We start from the raw sequence: 24,081 nt of genomic DNA, 5'->3' as shown, positions 1-24,081 counted from the left end.
GACAAACAAGTTCACGTAGAGCATTATTTCAAATCATAAAAAGTTGGAAGCAACTTATATGACTATAAAATAGGGAAAGGTCACGAAGTCATAAAAATGACGCAAATAAAGACTATGTCATAACAAAAATACTTAGATATGGCAAATTTTAAAAATTACATACTCAGTATGCTTATACCTATATAAAATAAATCTAAACACAGGAAAAAGATATTTACCAAAATGTGTTTATATAGAATTATGTCAAGAATATTAACATTGCTATTCGCTTTTCTTTTTTCTGGTTTAATAAATTCAATTTGATTTAAACTTTTGAAAACCATTTTACTGAGATATAATTCACATACCATAAAACTTATCCTTTTAAAAGCATACAATTCAGTGGGTTTTTAGTATATTTGCAGAGTTGTGCGACCATCACCACAATCAATTTTGGAACATTTTTTCATCGCTCCAACAAGAAACCCCATACCTTTTAGCCTGACTCCCCATCCTCCCCAGTCAGTCCCCAGCCCTAGGCAGCCACTAATCTACTTTCTGTTTGTAAAAATCTGCTTATTCTGCACATTTATGAATGTATAAGTGGAATCATATAATATGTTGTCTTTTTTGATTGGTTTCTTTCACTTGGCACAATGTTTTCAAGGTTTATCCATTTTGTGGCATTTATCAGTATTTTACTCCTTTTCATGGCTGAATAATATTGTTTTAAGGATATACTGTAGTTTGTTTATCCATTCATCAGATGAGAACATGTAAATTGTGTCTACTTTTTGGCTACTATGAATAATGCTGCTATAAACTTTTGTCCACTTTTTGTGTCCAATCTTGTACACAGCAAGCTGCTATGCTTGAATGCTATGCTATGAATGAAACTGTTGCCTCGTATGGTAACTATATGTTTAACTTTTTCAGGAACTGCCAAACTGTTTTCCAAAGTGTTTGCACCATTTTACATTCCCACCAGCAATTATATAAACTTTTATAACAAAAAATGAGAAACTTGCAAAAATTAACTGCTGCTCACTATAAGGCAATGCTGCATTTGAACTAGCTCCACACTTGCAAAGTAAAATACTGGCTCCAGTGAAATGTAAGCTGAGTTTCTGTAGGCTGGCAGGTTTCCCATCTGCTGAGATCAGACTCTAAGACAGGTGTCTCTTTTCTTTTTTAAAAGTCTGTCATTTTATTAGCTTAGCAACAGGAAACAGAATACTCTTTAATCTTAAATTCTGAACATTATTAGGTGTCTTCTCAAAGCAGTTTCTGAGCCAGGGAAGCTGAAAAGAGAATACCATGTTTCACATTATTGTTGACACAGGAATAGTATTAGGAATTCAAAAGTTTTTGAGAGACAGATGTTATTGCCAAAAGCAGCAGCATGTATCAGTATTTAAGGATCTGACATAGTGACCAACTTTTCCACACCTTCCTATTACTTTCTGTAGTTGAGTGCTAGAGATAAATCTATAATCCAAGATTTTAGTTCAGTTCTTTTTCTCTTCTTGTCACAGTTATCCATCTGCAGTCTTAAAAAATGTTGGGAGTTGTGGGAAGCAATAGCAAAGCACATGAACATGACTGAAAATATTTATTAGTGAACAGAAGATAACTTTTAAAAATCAGGAATTCATCTTTACTGGGGGAAAGAAGAGGAGTGAACATAAGAAGAGATCAACAAGTTTAGAATTGTAATGATGTCTTAATCATTATGAACTACAGTATTTAAAGGCAGACCTTAACCACTAATATACTTTGAAAAAAAAGTTATACTTCATGTTTTGCAAAATGCTAAGTAAATCTTTATTTTTTCTTCTTCTTATTATCTTCACAGACAAGGGAATGAGAAGCAGCAAGTTAAATGCAGAATGGAAATGAAGCTGTTAGACCAAATTTTCAGCTTTTCACATGGTACAATTATTGTTTTTAATTTCTATGTAAGCAAGTTCTTAAGTCACATTGAGAAGATTTTTAAAAATACATTAACAATAATTTATATGTAACAATCCTGAAGTTATATGTTTATTATAAAATTATTATACATATTTTACACAATATACATATCACACACTGAATTGTGTCCAATTCACATGTTGAAGTCCCAATCTCCAATGTGGCTTAAAGGATAGGGCCTTAAAGGAGGTAATAAAGGTTAAATTATATCATAATGGTGGGACCTTAATCCAATAGAATTGGTGTCCTTATAAGAGGAAGCGATACCAATGATCTCTCAGTTCATGCACACAGAGAAAAGGGCACATGAGGACACAGTGAGAAGGCCCCTTCTATGACTCAAGGAGAAAGGCCTCATCAGAAAGCAACCCTGTTGGCACCTTGATCTTGGACTTCCAGCCTCCAGAACTTCAAAAAATACATTTCTGTTGTTTAAGCCACCCAGTTTGTGGTATTTTGTTATGGCAGCCCTAGCAAACTAATACAGTATGCCATTGTGATTTTTAAGTCTTCTTCTTACATGTTGCCACCATGATAAATGGAGTCATCACCAAAATCTCACAACTTAGGCCACCAAGAGATATCTCTGGCCATGAAATTCAACAGTTACTGGAACTATCTAAATTTTAAGATGTATCTGTTAAATTAGGCTTTAACGGTGTATTCTGTAAATTATCTTGCACAAAATCAATCTTTATGAGTTGTCACCATCAAGTGGTATTACCTCCTATTTCTTCAATTCATAGGTAGTCTCCCTACCGCCACACCAACCTCTTCTCTATCTTAAATAAGTGGCAAGAATCCAGGATCAAAGTAAGGCTACCCTAGTGGAGAACAACAATGGTAATGATGGTGGTGACGGTAGCAGCAAGAGCAGGGAACATTTATCAAGCATGTACGAAGTGACACGCAGGAGCTAAGAGATTTATATTATGAAAACAACCATTATTATTAGCCCTACTCTTATGAGACTCAGCCAGGTTGAGCAACTTGTCCATGTTCACAGAGCCAGGATTCAAACCCAGATACCAGGACTCCAATGCAAACCTCTTATGCTACAATATTCAAAACTGAGTCAGTCAAACTCAAATTGCATTACTGAACACAGCTTTTAAAAACAAACATAAAAATCCCTAATAATGAATCTGAAGCCTGTGCCTAATTTCTAACTTCAAATAACTCAAAATCTGATCTCACTAAAATAGACCCTGAATAGAACTTGTATATGATAAATAAAACCTAGTCTATGTGGGGTAAATGGAAGAGTAAGAGAAAAGCAGGTATGAGCCTCAAGAGAAATTCGGCATTCCAAAATGCCACTGTTTCACATCCATAGGCCTAAGCAATTGTCTTGGTCAAAGTAATACAAAGTTAAGTTACAGTTTTCAAGTAACACTTCCTAAGAGGCTTAACAAATACCTAAAAATGTCAAGGTAACAGCCCTTTCTTTTTATAATACAATTCAATATCCCCTGTCTATGCTCCACCATCCCCAAGTAGGGTAACTCAGGATAAAACTCTCTTAGAGATCCCCATTCACAAAAGAAATATGCAGAACTACATCAGAGGGATAGAAAGGCACCTCCAGTTTCTATAATTCTGAGGGATTTGAGTAAGGACGTAAGCAACTCACACTCCCCCACAATTAAAAGAACAGTCTCAACCACAAGCAGGTTCCTTCTTCCTAAAATGAACTAACCACCTGCTCATCCCTTCTTCATAGGTTTAATTTTTAAAATTGTATAAAAATTATTAAATTATAGAAACGAGATACAAAGCAAAGGGATGTAAAGATCAAGTTACTTATTTTCCCCAGCTCATTGCCTCTCTCTCCCCTCCACGAGGTAACTGAAGCAAACCAGTTAGGATGCCTATTCACACTTTCCTTCAAACCCAGGACAACTAATTCCTTGCTGGTAAGGTTTGGCCACTTGTACAAAGTGAGAGCATGTTGTAAGCAACTCTCCGCAACATGCTTTCCTCTCTTAATAATATTCTTTGGACACTGCCCAGATCATGAGGAATGCACTGGATTCTGGGCGCCATATGCAGAGTACTTGATCATGAGGGTGCTCTCTCTCCCTAGTTCAGCCTCTCCTCTGCAGCTGCTCATTCAGGCTGCTTCTGTGTTTTTGCTGCTACAAATAATGTTGCAACACACAGACTATATTTTTGCCATTTTGAACAAAAGATTTTCTTTCTAGGGCACAGATTAGCAAAAGTGGGACAGCTGGCACAAAGCATATGTGTGTATTCATCGTGACTGTTACTACCAGATTCTTTTCCAAGAAAGTTCTAGGCACTAACTTTTTTTTTAAGACTGCATGAAGTGTATCTTTTTCTAATAATACAGTATTTCATGGACTGTAAGTATATGAATTTGGAAAGTCTTCTAAAGAACAAGAACCCAATACTCGTTCTCCTATGGAGCTTCTATAAACCCTTTTCTACTATCAAAGGGAGAAAAGAAATAGTGTTTCCCCACAAAATTTATCTTTTTCTTGTTAAATTGACTTACATTTCTTTTCCCCTTGTCATCCACTTTTTTTCTCTTCTCCCTCATTCCACTACACGATAGGCACCTTTATCTATGAATACAATTTTCTCACTTGTTAGAGCCTCTGTCACATAATACACCTGCCACAGAATCCTGCCACAGAGAAGAGCAAAGGAAGACAGCTGGCTAGCCAAATGTCCCCACAAAAGGTAAGTTTTAAAAATACTGTTTTTCTTTCCTTCTTGACTATGAGAGAGTAGCCTAATCCCTTAAAAAAAGGCCCTCTCCCACCATTTTCCTAAGTAAATCCTTTCTTCCAGTAACTGAAAAGCAGACTAATGTATTTATTAAGACTCCAGGCCAGTATGCCACTTACTAGCTGTGTGACTAAGAAATTAAGTTACTTATTTGAGCTCCCATTTCCTCATCTGTAAAATGGGTATTAAAATAGTTCTTATTTTGTAAGGTTGCTGTAACCAACGTGTATTTCTATACACGTATATTATAGAAAGTCCTTAGAATAGTGCCTGAAAGACCCATGGGGGAGCTGTCCATCAGAGCCACACTCCCCACCAGCTCCTTGGAAGGCACCCCCAAAAGCAGGAGTGAAGAGTCCAAATGTCATCTGCCCTCGAACACCACATTAAATGGAAAGTACCCTTCACTCAGAGAGCAGCCCACCCCGCTTCCTCCTTTCAGGTCAGCAGGTTATCATCACTCACCAGGTGCAGGGTGCTGTGGGGTGGTACGGTGGGCAAGAAGGGGCCGGGCCCTGCCATGTGGAAGCTTACTGTCAAGTGAGCTGGGAGAGAAGAGCATGTTCTACCCTCTCCTGAAAAAAAGGTCTGCAGATCTGCAGATGTAGTTTTAGGGCCAGGACTTGAAATACAATTTGTGTAATTCGGGTTAATTTCTAATTGTTTTCTGAATACAAACACATATAAATAAGAAATCAATTAATATAAAAAGGTCCAGCTGAACACAGAGAGGCTACTTTTTGACTCGTCATGGCTCTGTTTAAATCAAGTACAGCCATAACTTTGAGAATGGCAGAACTGAGGGCCACGTTCCCCGTGAAGGCAACTGCTCAGAGCCCCCGTCTAGGGAGACTTTTGTGTTGTTTATAGTTGAGCAGTGATTCAAGGAGGCTACTGGTGAAGGCGGCACTGTGGGCTAATAAGGATAAGAAATCGGGCTTATACAGAGAACTCTAAGGAATAACCTCTACCTCCTCCACCCACTGTTATTTCCCTTAGCAGGTGTGAGAGGGCGGGCCCATATCCCTGTGCCCTCATCATTCCAGTACCTGCCCAGTGTCCTCCTGTAAGCACCTGTGCCTCTTGGCCCGAGCATTTCTCTCAGCTGCTGTGCAGCACCAGAAGAGGAGCCAGGCGTGGCACTCTGGCAGTGACAGACCTGGAGGGGAAACACCGCCCTTTCCTACTCCTTGAATGGGATATCCCTGAGGCATGCCCTACACAGTCATACAAGGTTCCCCAATGGGACAGAGCACCAGGTGCTATGAGTGATAACCCACTCAACCACACACTCTTACAGCCCGCTTTCCCTTCCCCATGCCATCTTCCTCCCTTTTCTATCTGTGCTTCCTGGGACCACCTCCCAAATAAACTACTTAACACTCAAATCATTGTGTTAGGGTCCTTCCCAGGGGATTCCAACCTAAGTCACTTGCTCTTTCAATAGAGACACTTCAGTATAGTTTTAGGATTCCTTTCCCCCTTGCTGCAATATTTATTTCAATCAAGTTTCCCCCACACAAGGTATCTGGTCCCTTTACTCCTTGGAGACGAGCCAGGTCCTACAGTGGCTGCCTTGGTCTTATGAATGGTGCTCAGATCCTGGGAACACATCTGGAATGGAAGAACCCTTTCCATCATCTCATACTGGGGTGCTGTCTTCTCTGTCGTGTGTCTCTCCTGCAGTGGCACTGCTCCTGGGAGCACCTCGGACACATGCTCAGATCCATGGCTAAAGCCACTGCAGAGCTCATCCCTGCATACCAGACACACAGCCACCTCCTGTGGCCGTGCAGGCTTTCTCCCTTCAAGTTCTTCTTCAGTCGAGCTGTAAGGCATTTCTTCTGCCGAACAAAGGCAACAGAAACGGATGCTTCTTTTATTACAAACATGGGCAGTTTAGGGGGCGGGTCCTCAGCTTGCCATGGCTCACCTGATTCAGCTCAAATACTACAGTACCAAGGAAGACCATTTCCTCCCTCAAGTCTAGGTAAAAATGTAGTATTTAAAGTTGTTTTTATTTCACCAGGAATTTCTCCAACTTTTGAAGAGCTACCCATACTATCTTTTACCCATACTACCTTAGAGGGCATTGTTGCAAAGTGGTTAACAACATAGATGCCGAAGTCCAATAGTCTGGGTTTGAATATTGGCTCTGCCTGGCTGTGTAGTTTTTGGCAAGTTAACTAAATTTTCTGAGCCTTACTATAAAATGGGGGCAACAATATCCTCTACTTCCAGGGTTGTTGAGAAGATTAAATGAGTTGATACACATAAAGTGTTAATACAGCACCTGGCAAAGTAAAAGTGCAGTGATTATTACCCATTGTTACTACCAGTATTAAAAGTGGGAATAACACCTTTATAACCATTCTCCCACCTGATCCTTGTAGGGAGGGTTACCACAGTGGAAGTGACGCTCCTCAACAAGCCTTCAGCTCTGTGATGAAATTCCCTGGTCCTCCACACCTATCCATCCCTGACAGAGTATAATCAGTTTGCGTCTACTTCTAGTAGAATATACTTCACAGCATAATAGTTCTAAGAAACCTTACAACCCCTATCCCCAAATGTATACTCTCATTCAAAAACGCCATCTCAATCTTTCTTGAGGACATACATTTTTATGTGTTTTTATGTATATTCTCTAGTCACTGTTCTTCAACCAGAAAAACATGTCTGGAAATAGAGTTTGCCCCCAAAATAAAAAATAACAATATATATAATAGAGGTGAAGAATTACTATAGTAAAATTCGTGAGGATTTGAGTGGGGCTTGAAACATGCCTTTTTGGTAAGACACATTTTTTGTAAGCTGACTAAGTAAATTAATAGTGGAAACAAGCATGGCAGATGAACAGACTAACTATTAATCCTTCTAAGCAAATGTATGATTCTAAAGAGCAACCACTGGATGCAAGCAAATAGAGGTCCTACACCAAAACTGAGCCAGAGTTTTATATTTAAAAAATGGACATACACCACTTGATGACTTTTCTTGGCATCCAAGTTACTGCCTATGGTTGAAAGCTGTACAGCCACTTAAAAAAATATCTTTTTATAATTCAGAATGATCACCAATTTGATAGATCCTCTCCCCTTTATTAGTGTTTCCCACCTCAATGGCCATCCCCAATACAGGCCCTCCATTCTGTTAATTCCTCCTGTCTGAATGGAGCCTGATTTCCTCAGTTCCACGTACTCCTCCCCAGGCTCATCCTGCACAGCACTGCCAGCCTCATCTTCCCACAGCTGCACACATGGGATGTGACTGCTCTGCTCACAAGTCTTTCCTTCACCTGCCCCAACACACACACACACACACACACACACACACACATACACACACACACAAATTCAAGGAGGAAATCTCAGTTCTTAGCCTGGTACCATAGTTCCAGGTACCAAATCCCAGAAGGTAGATTTCCAAGCTCATTTTCTACCACTGACTGGCATCCTGCCCATCCTTCTATGCCAGCTCACACACCACCTCTTCCACCAGGGCTGGGGTTACTCAATTCACAGGAAGTAGAACCTTCTTTCTTCTCATTCCTCATGCTTGTCCCATGTGACTGACACTTTATCACACACTATTCTGTGCCTTAGAAAGAACATTGCTTTGTGAGAAGCACTTTGAAGGTAAGAAAATTGTGGCCTTCATAGAGGGGCCTACTGTGGCTTCTCAAACAGAACAGATGCTTAACAACTATTTATTGATTCAACCAGTGACTGTACTATGCTTCAGGAAAGGCCCTGGAGGTCAATGACCAAGACTAATTCATATGACTGCCCAAAGAAGAGAAGCTTGGATTTCCACTAAACAATAAGACATAACTCATATGATAAGGAATGGTTCAGGAATTAGTATAAGGATTAACTAAAACATGATTTTGCTGAAATGTATTTACCTTTTAATTGGTTGAACACCAATGGAAAATTAGAAAAGGCAAAATATAAATTTCTCAAAGTGTTACCTAATCGATTCTTATACAGCCAATAGTCAAAGCTTTTAAGGAAATGACACCTTTCTGTATAAATGAAAAGACTTCTAATTATTATACGTAACATTTTAAGGGGTTGTCAACTGTATGTCTCTTGCCCTAATTTTAAATATGTCCTAAAAGGAGACTCCACAACTACATGCAAGGTAAAGAATCAGTGGGTAAATAAAGAAAAAAAAAGCTTCCGTTTTCCTGAAGTACCATTGACAATGCTGTGCTAAGAATATGTCTATCAAGAATGGCATAGAAAGAACTAACTGGCTTCTAGATTAAAACACATCAATTATTTCATGACCGAATGTCAAACAGAAAAACTGTCTGAATGCTTTAAAAGTCTATCACATCATACCACATTTGGCCTACATCGAATGGCATATACATCATTTATCATTAAAGGCCTTTTTATATAGGTCAAGGTTGCTGGGGCTTGGTGTTTTGTATCTTACAGTTTAAAGAATGCTCTAAATTCTAGGGTTTTTTTAAAACTTTTTAATCTATGAGGAAGGAAAACGAAAACTTCCTATAAACTCAGATTAATGCCTGCTAATGCACGGAAGAAAGAAAAACTAAAACCTTCCTCCTACTATAAAAACAAAATAGTGTGGCCTCTGTTTCTTTTCTGATAAGAGTCTTAAATACCAAACAGTTAACTGCATAATAACATTTACTGGCAGCCAGGCAGCCTGCTTAGCAGATATATAAAGCAGGTAAAAGGAGAAAAAGTTAATTTCTTGGCTGAACGATTCCATCGGTAGCTATAGGGCAAACCTGAAAGTCTTTTAGTAAAGTAGCAGTTGATTCTTCTATCAATCTGTAGCACACACACTCTTCCAAGGAAAGCATTAAATATGAAAATCATATCCCGTTATCATCTGTTTCCAGCTTTCAGCCCAGTAAGCTTTTCTTAATGAATGCTGCAGCCTAAGGAACAAGCAAGCTGTTGGCTTTTCTGAATAACAGAGTGATGCTACCATTTTTGCTTATTACAATATCGACTGGCTGAGGGGGTTTCACACATAGTCACAAGTGACTACTCTTGCCAGCATGCTCCAAGTTATTACAAGATGTTTTTAGACATTTCATCTAAAAGAGCTTTACTGCTTTTAGTGAAGAAAACATCTATGGTCTTGAACAGAATCATTTATATGGAGATAGGTGGGAGGATTAGAAGCCTGCATTACAGCAGATACATAGCAGAATTTATTTAAGTATTCCTTGCCGATCTTTTTGTCTATTGCTTAGATATGCAATCTTTTCTTTCCACTTTTTCTGTGCAAAGGTTAAAATGTACAAAATTATATATATTCACACAAATAAAAGAATCAAAATGCCGTATTTTGTTTACTTTTCATTTAAAACACTTCTCAAACTAAGAAAAGAGCAGCTACAAGGCATGATTTAGAAAAACAATTTTACCTACTGACATCACTGAGGTTTTCTTTAGAGTCTATCCTTTCTTCCCAAAGTAACTCCCTTTCAGCAAACTTAATTAAATTAGATATTAAAGCAATATTCTGTAAGCAAAAATCTTTAAATAATCACTTAAGGTTTAATCAAAGGGATCTTTCTAATAAGATGATTTTATTTAAAACAATATCTTAAAATATAAACACTCCAGAACTCCTCTGTTAACAGAAAGGTTATTAATTTAGTTTATTACCTTTTCTCTGTCTTCATCTGTCAGTTCCTCTTTTAGTCCCAGGCTATCTTTTGAGAGCAGCATCTTCTTAATTTGAGTCTCATATTCGAGCTGAATATAAACAAAGTTTGATTTTGTGATAAATATTTTTACAACTAGCACCTGTCTGTATGCTGCGGTCTTTACAACATACAGGGAGCATTGAAGTAGAAAGTAAAAGCTGATGTTGCCAAGAAATTCACCTTATCTTAGAAAATGAACAATTTTGCAAATGACACATATCAAAAGTTGAATTTTACAAAATGCTACAATTTTTAAATAAAATAAGATTTGATGGATTTTTACTTTCATCAACTTAGGGAATAAAATCTGTATATATATACACATGTATATGTGTATATATATGTGTGTGTGTATATATATGTATACAGTTTGATACTTTATCACAAAAATACAATTCCTTTATTATGAAAGTAGCACATTAGACAGTGTTTCCTTTTAGAAGTTTTGCCCCAAACAAAAAAAAAAATCAATCCTACTGATTTCTTATCTATATGATATCTACAAAATATCATGATTCTGATCGTCACAGCAATTGAGTATACTTGCTAGATCATCAACTTAAAACAAATTCCATTTTCTATGAATAAAAATATACTGCAGACATCAATGTTCAGAATCCAGTTTGCTCTGGCACTAATAACTACATAAAGATGTCTGCATCATCACCACACTGTAATTGGTGAAAGTGATTCAATCTTAAAATGACTTTTTCTTAAAAGCAAGGCATAAAAAAGCACTTTGATTCAGTACGCTAGTAATTAAAGCCTTAAAAAAGTCATGGATTGTGGTCCATCAAAGATAAGTATCAGAACATTTTCTAAATTAGGCAGGTATGCACTGTAATTAGAAACACACCTATGAGATGATGAAATTAGAAAGCTGTTTCCTTAGTTCTCTGAACATAAAATAGGCCTGAGCTTTGTTTTGACACACAAAAAACAAATGGGCAATAATAACCAAACTGATTTGTTTCCCTCAAAATATTTTGAAAGGTATTATTAATATACGCTGTCTCATTTTTAGTAACAGTTAGGTATGGATGTTTTTTCTCCAGCAGAGTACTATATGATAGATGGCAGTAATTCTCTAAATAGATAGCCAATTAAATGAAAATTTTATCAGGCCAGTATAAATGATAAAATAATAAACTAGAAATAGATAAAGCAATAACAAAGATACAATTTATATCTCTCTGTTCCACATCTATTCCTCTGAACTTAGAGATGTTTACATTTTAGCCCCAAGAGCTTTAAACAGGCATCCTTTACAGATTCCAAGGGATAGTATCTCAAAAAAGAAATGGGAGATGAATTACAATATAAACATACAATTACAGGTTAAATAAAAATTCTTTTTTCCTGTGACTACAAATGTTTTCTTATGCTCTTTGAGATCAATGAGCATTGTACCTGATTTCCTCATTATAGGATCATTTCAGAGCCATACCTTCCAAAGACAGAGCATTTTCTCATAGAAATATGAGAGTTTTATTCAATTCATTTTGCTAAAGGAAAAAGGAAGTGATAACTGCATAAAGTCTTCCTAAAGAACAGAAAGAAGTATCTTTAAGAGCCCAATTTAGATTGCTCTCAATGCAACTGAAAAAGTCACTGAACTGTAGATACTCTTTATCTAAATTAATAATGCAAATAGAAATGGCACAATGAAGTCGGAGAGATATGATGATAAATTAATGATTGATACAGACTGTAAGTCTATATCCCCTGGGACCATGGATTTCCATCAAAAAATGCTTTGTTCTCTTTTTCTTTTTCTTTTTGCATACAACACCTGGTGATTATCCACGTCCTGAACACTGGAGAGCAGGAGTTTTCCACAGCGCTCTCCAGAGCCTACTCATGCCCCAGTAACATCTCCTGGTCTGGAGCCCCTCTAGGGATAAATAATTCCCTTATCTCCCCCGCCCCAACCCAAGAAATCTGTTTTAATAAACCCAAGAGCACTCAGTTAATCCATCAGGTAACTTGTTCTGTCTATTACTGTATTGCTTCACAGCATTGGCTTGATGCTGCCCACCTAAACTTAGCAGGACCTTCCCATTTACTTCCTCAGTATGCACAAGTAATTTATTTCAGCTGAATTAATGAAATCTGTTAACAATGACTGGGGGTTGATGGAGGTTCTGGCAGAAGTTTCAGGTCTCTGGGATTTCTCTCCATGCTCACAAACGTTTTCCATTATGTTACTTTCTGTATTCTCACTTCAGTCAATTTCCCCTCCATCACTTTACTGTTTGCCTGGAAGTGCCACCACTACCTTTTTTTTGCTACAGATTTCCTTTTTCATTGTTTTTCAGGGTTGCACAGCTAATTCTTAAGTTACAGAATAAGTGAATAATTGAACTGAATCGACATTTAAAATCTGCTGGCCCTGTCTCCTCATATTAGAGTTGAGGAAATGGGTACAGAGTTACATAATGGGTTGATTTGATCCTCAAGTCAGTATGAGAGATGCGACTAAGATTCACAGTCTTTTGTTTTCTCTTCTCCTATTTTTTTCCAATATCTGTGCTTCCTCTTAGATTGTGAACTTTTACCAAAGATATGGGGGAACGTTTATTTGTTCAACTAATGCATATTAACAGGCAAGACACTTTGGTTGATAAAAAATGGTATTTGCTACACACTTTGTCCTCCAGGGGTATGAAGGTTGTGCCCTGCTCACAATGTCTGTCACAATCCTTAGCAGAAATCAAATCAGAGTTTGAAAGACTTGTTCTCAAATATTAGCCCCTTATAGGCATACGTAACCTAATGACCGAATTTTCAAGGAGAAACACATCTATTTTACTTTACTTTTTTTTTTTTTTTTTTTGAGACAAGGTCTTGCTCAGTCACCCAGGCTGGAGTGCAGTGGCATGATCACAGCTCACTGCCCTTCAGCCTCCTGGGCTTAATCAATCCTCCTACCTCAGCCTCGCGAATAGCTGGGACTAGAGCACACGCCACCACATCCAGCTAATTTTTTCTATTTTTTTGTAGAGACGGGTTCTCATCATGTTGTCCAGGCCTGGAGAATCACATCTTTAAATAATGACATTATATATTCAGAATACCTCTGCTATTAAACAGAAATGCTAACTGGGAAGGTATAATAAAGAGTATCATCAATACCACATTAGTTCTCACATAGTAGTTCACAGTCCATAACAGAATGAGACAAAAAATATGGAAGAATTAATTTCAGTCAAGGGGGAAGTCTCGATGCTTACTGAGTGCTTATTATGTGCCATATTCTGGGTCAGATACTGAGAGCATTGAAATAATAAGACAAGGAGCTCACAGTGAAGTGGGAAAACAGACATGTAAACAATTATAATACCATGAAGGAAGTGCTTACTGAGATAATTATGACACAGACCTAAGGCAGGGCAGGGGGAAAAAGGCCTTCTAATTGAAGGAGGTACGAGATAATGTGGTGCTTTCAAGGAAATACAAATTGTTCAGCATGCTTAAAGTACTGTGGGTGCATGTAAGAGTGTGTGTGTGTGTGTGAGAGAGTGTGTGTTTGTGTACGTGTGCAGGAGATAAAGATGTAGAGAGACAGTGGGAAGATATGGGGGTGGAAGAGTTAGAGGATCTGGAGGAGACAGATTTGGGGGTAAGAAGAGGCAAGGAGACAGGAATAGGAGAGGGGGCAGAGATAAGAGGGAGAAATAGGGATGGCAGGAGAAGGTGGAGGGGGGAAATTAGGGAGAGATGAGGAGAAAAATGTGCACGTCTGTGTATTTGTGTGAGAGAGACAGACACAGAGAGAGAGAGACAGAGAGAGAGAGAGTGTGTGTGTGTGTGTGTGTTGGGAGGAGTAATAAGGGTGAGGCTGCTCTGTGCAGGCAGAGACCAGCATCTGGGCTTTGTCCTCAAAAGCCTGGGCCAGCATTTCAGGCCAAGGAGAGACCTAACCAGATGAAGACTCTTGTGCCTGCCATGGGGATCCTCCCTGAATGCCCTGACATGTAGGCCCCATCCTGGCCATACTGCCATAAGGGAGGCTAAGGCAGATGCTGGCAATGTTCTACACATGTCCCTGGGACCTTTCTGGGCACTCCTAAGTTCTGGAATCTGGGACTCCGTACCTAAGGCTTCTCAGAACCTGGGAAGGCTGCTCTGGAGAGCGTTTGGTTAATTCCCTACCACCTACAACCTTGCCCATCAGTCCTCAATCAATGCTGCTTAGGAGCTGCTGGACACATATCCCAAATGTGCAAACCCCTTGCCAGAAGTTCTCTGTAGGATTCGGCGCCGGGCTGACTATGGTAGCTGGCTTAATAATACACCCAGTGCCCTCCCTGCCTCCCTTCGCCCGTTTACTACTGATATTCCTTATCTCCCAAATCAACCACTTACCCTCAAATCCCTGTTCTCCAGGTCTGCTTCAGGGAGAACCCAACCTGAGACAAGGATAATGGGCACCTGAGTGAAATTGCTTTAAGTTAGGACCAACTGGGGCCCCTTCTATGAAAGCAGCTAATACAGGGAGCGAGGTGGGGGGAGGGGGTGAATGAGGGAGAGGAGGGTACACTCCTCACAGCATTAATACTAATATTCACATTCTTGGGTTTTTAAAATTTTTTATTATTATTAATTTTTTTGGAGAGCCAGGGTCTTGCTCTGTCACCAGGGCTAGACTGCAGTGTCACTGTCATAGCTTACTATGGCCTCAACCTCCTGGGCTCAAATGATCCTCCCCCCATCTCAGATTCCTGAGCAGCTGGGACTACTGGTGCACACCCCTAGAGCTGGCTAATTTTTAAATTTAATTTTTAAATTTTTTGTACAGATGGGGTCTCACTATGTTGTCCAGGCTAGTCTCGAATTCCTGACCTCAAGTGATCCTCCCACCTCAGCCTCCTAAAGCACTGGGATTACAGGCATGAGCCACCATGCCCAGACCTAATATTTATATTTTTGAACTGTGTTTATTCAGCCCCTTTATCCAACTGACAAGTAGCAGCATAGATATAACACTGTATTTTCAAAACTACATAACACGTCAATATCCTTTAAAAGCCCTGAAAATTATTATAGGCCTCCAAATAAAGTATTATGAGTCATAAAATCAGTTGACAGTGTTTTCAGTATTTAGCTCATTTTAGGAGATTTTAGCATTATATAATGAACTGGGCCCAGCCCACCTCTACAAAGTGGGAGAAAGTCACTTGGTACCAGTTTGGGCAAAACCCCTACTTCTCTCACACTGCTTCACTTGGTTGCACTTTCTGGAATTCTACCAATTTGAAGTTCATTTGTATTAACTGCAGTCTGTTCAAGGTGCAATACCTGTGGCATTTTGGGGTGTATGGACAATGCACCGTGAACATCTTTCTCCCAAGACTTATGTGAGGTCAGTCAAGAAAGGAGGTAAAGATCTGATACCTGGATGGGCAGCATTAAGAGGAGACAAGTGTTTCTGGCATACCTGGGCCACCACTGGACTCTGGCCCAAAAGGAAGAAGCAGAAAGAAATGGGAAAACACCAGAGACAAACATCCCCTATGTTGAACCTCAGCTCACTGCACAGCCTGCTGAAGAAGACGGGATCACTGGAGGGGTCGCTGACATTGCTGTCTGGGTTCGTAGGCACACAACAAACATTCATTGGCTTTGGACCTAGGGTGACGGCCAAAGTCCAGTTCTCCATGGAACTCACATCCTTCCTGAGTATAGTGCCATGATTTGGTCTTTTACGCTACTAGAAGAATTTTTTTTAAAGGCATTCCTTATCCAAAATTCAAAAAAGGAACACCTACATAATTTTGAACCATGTTTATTAATAAAGCTTTTCATATTCCTATCTAGTTTGTCATGTTAAAATGGTCTCCCATGTTGATAGTCTTAAGCAGCTCATACAAGTTTTTTAATAACATATCCTATTTTATATAATGAATGCTCTCAATATAAAAAAAATTTAAAAAGATGATTCTTCCCTTCAAATTCCTTCCTCTCAAATTTGGTCATAATAAGAAATCAACAATTAAATGAAGCCTCAATATGAAAATAAGCAGAAATGTTCTATTATTTCCTTTATTTTATTGGGAAGACAAAATTCCCTCCTTTGCCCATCACTTTCATTTTCTCCATGAAATCTTTGAAAAGTGGTTTGCAACACTGATAATGACAACTTTTTTTGAACTTTAAACATTTTTCATGAATACTAAAAGAAAAAATTGGGGAGCTAAAACTTGCTATTGCTTGAGCACATTTAACCATATATCTTGGTTTCTAAATACCCCTCTCCATTAAAAAGAACCACAGCTCCTTGGATAGGAGGCTAATTCCATATCTGAGGGAGAAAAAATGTGAGGTAAACCTGGAATGTCTTGTTATGCCCCAGATCAAAGAAGGCTCAGAATTAACGGGGTTATGTCAAAAGGACACAGGAGCCAATCTGGAGAGACTCCAATTGGCCAAATATAAGACAATAAAACAACAAAAAGAATAATTACTGTAATTGATAACATACTAGTAAACAGAAATTCACAAGTCCATCATAACATTAAAAAAAAAAAAAAAAGGATCTATGGCCATACCACCCTGAACACGCTTGCTCTCATTTGATCTTGAAGGCTAAGTAGGGTTGGGCCTGTTTCATACTTGGATGGGAGACTTCCTGGGAATACCAGGTGCTGTTGTACGATTTAAAAAAAAAAAAAAAAAAAGAAGATGTTGAAAGAAAAGAAAAGGGGGAAAACACTCTTCGTTATAGAGGAAAGCCAGCTAACAGAAGATACAATAAAACAGAAAATCACTTTTCATAACCTCCACTAGAAATAACTGGTTCAGGCAAGGCTCATCTATAGGTCCTAAAACCATTAGGTAAAAGGATACTGAGGAACACAATATTCCCATGATGCCAACCCATCACTCTATAGATTAGTTACTAACATGCAAACAGGAAAAAAAATGTACCTTACAATAGAGACATCTAGAGATCATCATCTTAACCAAGGGGTCAAAGTCAGCCTCACCCAGGGGCCACCTGACATCATGGGCCTCCTGATGGGATGCAGTTGGAAGTATGACCTCAGGTGTAACTATTTAAATTAAAATTAATTAAAATTGACAAAATTAAAAATACAGTCTTCAGTGTCACAAGCCACATTTTAAGTGCTCAATAGCCATATATGAGCAGTAGCTGTATTAGATAGCATCAGCATAGATACAGAACATTGCCATCACTGCAGAAAATTCTACTGGACAGTGCTTGTTTAGACCACATTTCCAGTTCACAGGAAATACAGGGGATGCTGTACAAGTTAAATGATGCCTTAGATTCAGAATGTGGATCATTCTACAAGCAGATGGACTGGCTTTTTCAAAATAGCCAATGACATGGGGGAAAAAAAGGGAGGAATGGTAGGAGACTAAATTAGATTAAAAGAGACAAAAAAGGCACAATAATCAATAACACAAAAAACAATACATGAGCCCTAGTTGGCTCCTGGTCTGGAAAAATAAGTTACTTTTTGGGAGAAGCGGGGAAATCTGAATAGGAGCTGAAAATTAAATGATATTACGTCTGGGTGCAGTGACTCAAACTGCACACCCTGTTTGAGCACTCTGGGAGGCCAAGTTAGGAGAATTTCTTGAGACTGGGAGTTCGAGACCAGCCTGGGCAACATAGTGAGACCTCATCTCTACAAAAAAATAAAAAATTAGCCAGGCATGGTGGTGCATGCCTATAGTCCCAGCTCGAGGCTGAGGAGGGAGGCTCGCTTGAGTCCAGAAGGTTGAGGCTACCATAAGCCATGATCACACCACTGCACTTCAGCCTGGATGACAGGGTAAGGCCCTGTCTCAAAAAGCAAATTGTGGAATCATTTTTAATCTTCTTAGATGTGATAATGGTATGATTATGTAGGAGACTGTCCCTGCATTTAGGAGATCCATGCTCAAGTGCTTAGGAAAGAAGTGTCATGATGCCTGCAGCAGACTTTCAATGGCTCAGAGAAAAAAAAAATACACATACAAAGCAAATATAACAAGGTATTTACAACTATTGCATCTAAGTGGAGAATTATGAGTGTTCATCATAATAATTATGCTAACTCTTCTGTGTATTTGAAAATTTTGCAATAAAAGGCTGAAGAAAAACTGCAGGGCAAAAAAAAAAAAAAAAAGGTAGGGGGGCTCAGTAGCAGGCTAGCAGGCAGAATACTGAATCCAACTCCTCCCGTGACCAGTGTTGAGATGGGTTAAATTGGACAACACCTGACCAGTGCAAACGGTGAGGATAAAGGCCTAGCTCCTGGCCCTCCACACTTGGCATAATTTGTGGAGCAGCAGGCAGCCAAGCAGCAGCAGGCAGCCAAGCACCTGCACTTCAAGGGGAAAAAGGTGCCAGAACCAGAGAGGGCTACAAGGGCAGTCACTCTGGGTCACACAGACCAGGAGCATGAAGGCAAACTCCTCGGGGACAGTTCTACCCTTACTACTCTCCCAATGCACTGTTTGCCAGAGAAGAGGGGCCCAGACCACAGAAAAAGAACCCTTTCAAGACAGAATCAGTTTCTAGAGGGAACCCCAATGCTGCTCAAATTCAGTCATTCAGCCAACAAATACCATGTGTTACACTGTGCCAGGTACTGGCTAGTGATCTTGCCTGTGTTAGAGATATCCCATTGATTCCTCAACTAAAGAAGAATCTTGGAAAATGCAGTTTCAAGTTCTCTGATAAAATTTAGCCACATGGGAATTCACAGAAAAAGCTGATACTTAATCCTAAGTATGAACAACGAAACATTAGTGACTACCACTGATCTGAAACTTAGTACTCATTATTTCTCATTTTAGCAAAAAAAAAGATTAAAAACAAAACATAAACCTGGGGTGTGCATCTGTAATCCCAGCTACTCGGGAGGTACACAGCTACACACGGTGTGCACCTGTAATCCCAGCTACTCAGCAGGCTGAGAAAGGAGGACTGCTTGAGCCCGGGTGTTCAAGTCTAGCCTGGGTAACACAGTGAGGTCTCATCTTGAAAAAAAAAAAAAAAACCATCACAACAACAAACAAAATGAAACATAGTAAAAAATAGGAAGTCACCTTCAGTTTTTGAAGCTTCTCTGTATTTGTGGTGAAGTGTACAACATGAGCTTGGACACGCTCAAATCGCTTTAAATATTCTTGGTTTCGAGTATGAGCCTTCTTTTCAGATTCACATATTTCCTTCAGATAATTGTTTAGTTTTACATATTTCAGCTTAACTCTAGAAAATTAAAAGCAGTTTTAAAACAATGGACTAGACTTGGATGAATCTAAGAAAGAGAACTTTTTTTATCAAAATTGTTAATGAGACAATGTATTCTAAGGTATTTTACCCAAACCACTGAAACCCAAAGGACAAAATGTATATACACATTTTTGGAGACAGAAAGTTAATGCAGTACCACTGAGGTATCATATCGGTTTCCTCTAAGCATAACTCCCCTGAGAAATATATATAAGACCACATTCTAACATTCACACAGTAAAGATTTCTATGGATTTATTTCTCACAATTAAATGTGATTTCAAGAGTAGTGTCTATGTGGACATGTTCGACGAATGGCTCACTAACATTCTTACATATGACAATTTCAAAAATAACTGCTCATATGGAATTAAATCAAACTACAAATCACAACCCATAAAATTAAGAAATTAAAAAGAAATTTAAAAATGTAAAATACCAAAAGCTCTAATTTAGATAATATAAATATACTTGTTAGAAATTGCTACAATATAATTCACCATTAAAATATTTTATAATAATATATGGACTGTAACTACTCCAACTGTGAAAAAAACTTTTAAGACTCTTATCCAAAGCATAATAGCAAAAACATACTCTGCATTCCAATTTTTCTGTACATAAAAAAACATACTGGATAGTTCAAGTTGTGCAGTCGACTTTTCTCATGGCACCAACGCTGTTAATCCTAACTCTTCTTCTCTGTTATACACCATTTCAATTGTTGGCTCAATAAATTATTCAACATTCTTTCATCAAACAAAAATAAATTTTAAAATGACAAAAATATTCACCCTCAAAACAAAGATTTGCAAAGATGCTGGAGATGTCCAAAGTTGTTTAACAACAGATCTTAAACTTCCAATCCTAGGCCAACAATTTTCAAGAAAGTCTTTATCGTGTTAATAATTCTGCGCTTTGACCAGGGTTGGCTGTCCTCATTTTTCTTTCTGAATAAAAACTGAAGGCTGGTCTTATTGCTGCCCATGTCTCTGCATTTTTGACGCAAGTAACTGTAACAGAAGTAGAACCTAACATACTGTCGTTCACACTCAGGGACTCAGTAAAGCTGCTGCTGGTGGTGTCTACCTGGAGTGGGTACAATTGTACCATGCCTTCTCCATCCAAATTCTAGTTCCATTCCAGCTACCACATTGACCTTCAAAGCTGACCACATGAGTGAGTAACTCATCTACCCATGCAATCATCCACATATTCAGCACTCTAAAGATCAAAGTCTTTCCGCTAAGGTCAACAAAGAAAACAATGACATAAGTAAATACGTGATGAATGCTATGAGGGAAACTAAAAAGGACTTCTACAAACCGGGCAACCTGACCTAGCTGAAAGGGCCAGGAGGCCTTCCCAGTGGAAATAATTTTCAGCTAAGACCTGAAAGATGGGTTGGGCATGGGGGTTCACACCTGTAATCCCAGCATTTTGGGAGGCCGAGGTGGGTGGATCATCTGAGGTCTGGAGTTCGAGACCAGCCTGGCCAGAATGGTGAAACACCACCTCTACTAAAAATACAAAAATTAGCCGGGTGTGGTGGTGTGTGTCCGTAATCCCAGCTATTCAGGAGGCTGAGGCAGGAGAATTGCTTGAACCCATGAGGCAGAGGCTGCAGTGAGCTGAGATCACACCACTGCACTCCAGCCTGGGCGACAGAGCAAGACCGTCTCAGGAAAAAAAAAAAAAAAAAGACCTGAAAGATGAATGAGAGTTAATCAAAATTGATGAAGTCAAAAATGAAAAGATGAGGGGAAAACATTCCAGGTGGGGGAAACAGCATGTCAGAAAGCTCAAAGGCAAAAAATAGGAAAAAGAATGTTGATAAAATTGTAATAAATAATAATTGGCTCTAGGTCAGACACTGCTTTAAGGCTTTGTATGAATCTTATTGAGTTCTCACAGCTATCATTGTTCCCATTTGACAGAAGAAGAAATGGAGGCACCGAATGTTGGAGTAATTGCCCCAAGGTCACCGGCTCAGAGCTGGTGAGGCTCAGATGGAACTGAAGCACCTAACCACAGAGCCTAGAAGTTTATACCACATTACAAAAGATCCCGTCATGCTTAAGAGCCTGACGTTTCAGTCAGTGTCGAATCTTAGGGAGAGGCTGGAGAGAGACGGTGATAATGTAAATTAAAAAGGGTGCAGATAATGGTGTGTCTGGTAGGCTGCTGGATGAGACACCTCTTGTGCCCATCTCACACCTCCTGGCCCAACCTTTTTTCTACCATCCACAGTTGCCACAGTTGCCACAGCCGCCACAGCCTCCTGCATGTGGTATAACCTGAGAGCATCTGCCTCTGCCTTAGCTGCACTTGGCATTTCAGGACTGCCATTCTGAGTTTGCAGCAGGGAAAAACCTAGATGTGTAAAGGAGTTAACTCCACCTGGGGCTGCCCTTACCAGCCGGGGTCAGGAACCGGTAGGAATACAGCCCCCTCTCCTTTCGCAGGAGTAGACACCGTGCAGAGCGGAAGGGTAGTCTACACTGCTCCTCTGAAGGCTCCTCTGAAGGTCTGGAGGGACTGAACCCCAGGTGCTCACTGCAGTGAACAGCTCTTATTTTGGTCTGTCCAGCCCTGCTCTCCAATTTTAGGTGACCACCTTGTCAAATAAATTACCACCTATACACAGACCCTCATCTCAGATTCTGCCTTCTGGCTGGTACTAGGTGGAGGCAGCCTTGTTTGGATTTTCTTCTAAAGGCAATCTAAGCAAGCCTATTTTTAGCAAATCATATCCTCTGTCTTCCAGGAAACAGTAAGAGGCTGGGAGAGAAGCAGCAGCTCAGTGAACTGACAGCTTGGTAAAAGTGCCCATCCTTTTCTCACACTTGCCCCCTCCCACCACCAGAAGGCCAGGAGGCTTCCCAAGAACAGACTGCATGAAACGTCTACACACAATCTTCTGCCCTTTAGCCATGGGCTAGAAAAATGGCAGCTGCCAAGGATCCCCTCTGACTCGCGCCCACTCTTGAGGCCACAGCATCCACAATGCTGGCTATTTCTTCCACACACAAAACAACTGATTTCTTGTCTCTTTCAGAGTTACTAGAGTCATATGGCTGTCTACCTCAACTGGAAGCTTTTGAAGTACACTAAATCTTAAAAACAAAGAATAATTTTGAAGACAAGGGAAAGAACTGACCTAATAGGTAATTTGACTTTAAAGGATTCCTGGCCTGTCTCTCTTCTGGATGAGATCTTTTCATTTCTCACTCATAGTGTGACATGGATAAATTACAAACTTAATGCTATCAAAGCCAGAAGTTCTTCATATGAATAATATAAGAGGTAATGCCATACTTTTGGCTTAAGGATAAAGTTCAGTTTTTATAAAATACAAACTAAAATATTTAAAATCTGCTCTTAATAGTGGAGGAAGAAACCTAAAAAGAATAATACGTACAATATATTATTCACTGCTTATAATTTTAATAGTCATTCTCATATATCCATGAACAAATGAGATACCAGGTAACCCTGCCTACAGTAGTACATTGAAAGATCAACTACAGTATTATGTCTTAATCATCACACAAGCTCAATGTGTTTAAATTGCAATAAAAAAGATAAGGCTATGTCTTATTTTAGGATTTTTAAGCAAAACAGATTCTTAAAACAAATATGAAATAATGAAAATAACACATTTTGATCTCATATCGATTTTAACCAAATTTATTTGGTAGTAATTATATTAAACTGCACTGTTTATTTCAAATTATTACACACTAAAAATAAGAGAATGGTAAGAGTACTCCAACTAGGCTGGGCACGGTGGCTCACTGCTGTAATCTCAGCATTTTGGGAGACAGAAGCGTGGGGATCACTTGAGGTCAGGAGTTCGAGACCAGCCTAGCCAGCATGGTGAAACCCAGTCTCTACTAAAAATAGAAAAATTAGCCAGCATGGTGGCACCCACCTGTAATCCCAGGTATTCCAGCTACTTGTGAGGCTAAGGCAGGAGAATTGCTTGAACCTGGGAGGCAGAGGTTACAATGAGCCGAGATCACACCACTGCACTCCAGCCTGAGCAAAAGAGCAAGACTCCATCTCAAAAAAACAAAACAAAACAAAACAAAAAACCCAGTACTCTAACTACAATACTTATGACATAATATTAGGGTTAAATTTTTGATTAATATATGGAACCTGGCTTGAAAACTGTTCCCACTGTCATCTCTTACCTGCATGTATCAGACTGATTATATTCATAAAGTTTCTTTTCCAGGTCCAATCTCTTCTTTTCACTATAAAAAAAATATTTTATAAGTAATTACATGATAAGTAATAGGGAGTTGGATTTAGACCATGCTCTTCTTCAAAATCATGGCTTTGTCGCAAGGTGTTGATTAGAGGTCAAAAAAACTCCAAATACCAAATCACACCTTTGTGAGAATGCTTCTCT

The 24,081-nt window shown here is 39.1% G+C and overlaps 1 protein-coding gene and 1 pseudogene across 7 annotated transcripts in view; one reads left to right on the top strand and one right to left on the bottom strand.

The window, feature by feature from the left end:
- Positions 1-24,081, bottom strand: part of KIZ (kizuna centrosomal protein) — a 120,715-nt gene that overhangs the window by 89,918 nt on the left and 6,716 nt on the right. For 4 of the 7 annotated variants that reach the window (XM_054466968.2, XM_054466972.2, XM_054466971.2 and 1 more), the window contains exons 2-4: positions 23,861-23,923; positions 19,475-19,637; positions 10,368-10,457 (exon numbers count right to left, since the gene is read on the bottom strand). The exons of 1 other annotated variant lie outside the window; for it this stretch is intronic. In XM_054466968.2, coding sequence (XP_054322943.1) covers positions 10,368-10,457; positions 19,475-19,637; positions 23,861-23,923 — 316 coding nt within the window. Of the gene's footprint in view, positions 1-10,367; positions 10,458-19,474; positions 19,638-23,860; positions 23,929-24,081 lie in introns of those variants that run through there. 2 more of the 7 variants (XM_063659456.1, XM_054466976.2) reach the window with 2 other exon arrangements.
- LOC129022153 (5S ribosomal RNA) lies at positions 16,946-17,064 on the top strand (annotated as a pseudogene).

Source organism: Pongo pygmaeus, chromosome 21 (genome assembly GCF_028885625.2).
Source record: "Pongo pygmaeus isolate AG05252 chromosome 21, NHGRI_mPonPyg2-v2.0_pri, whole genome shotgun sequence".
Classification (NCBI taxonomy): Eukaryota; Metazoa; Chordata; class Mammalia; order Primates; family Hominidae; genus Pongo; species Pongo pygmaeus.
This window is presented reverse-complemented; position numbering and strand designations above follow the sequence as displayed.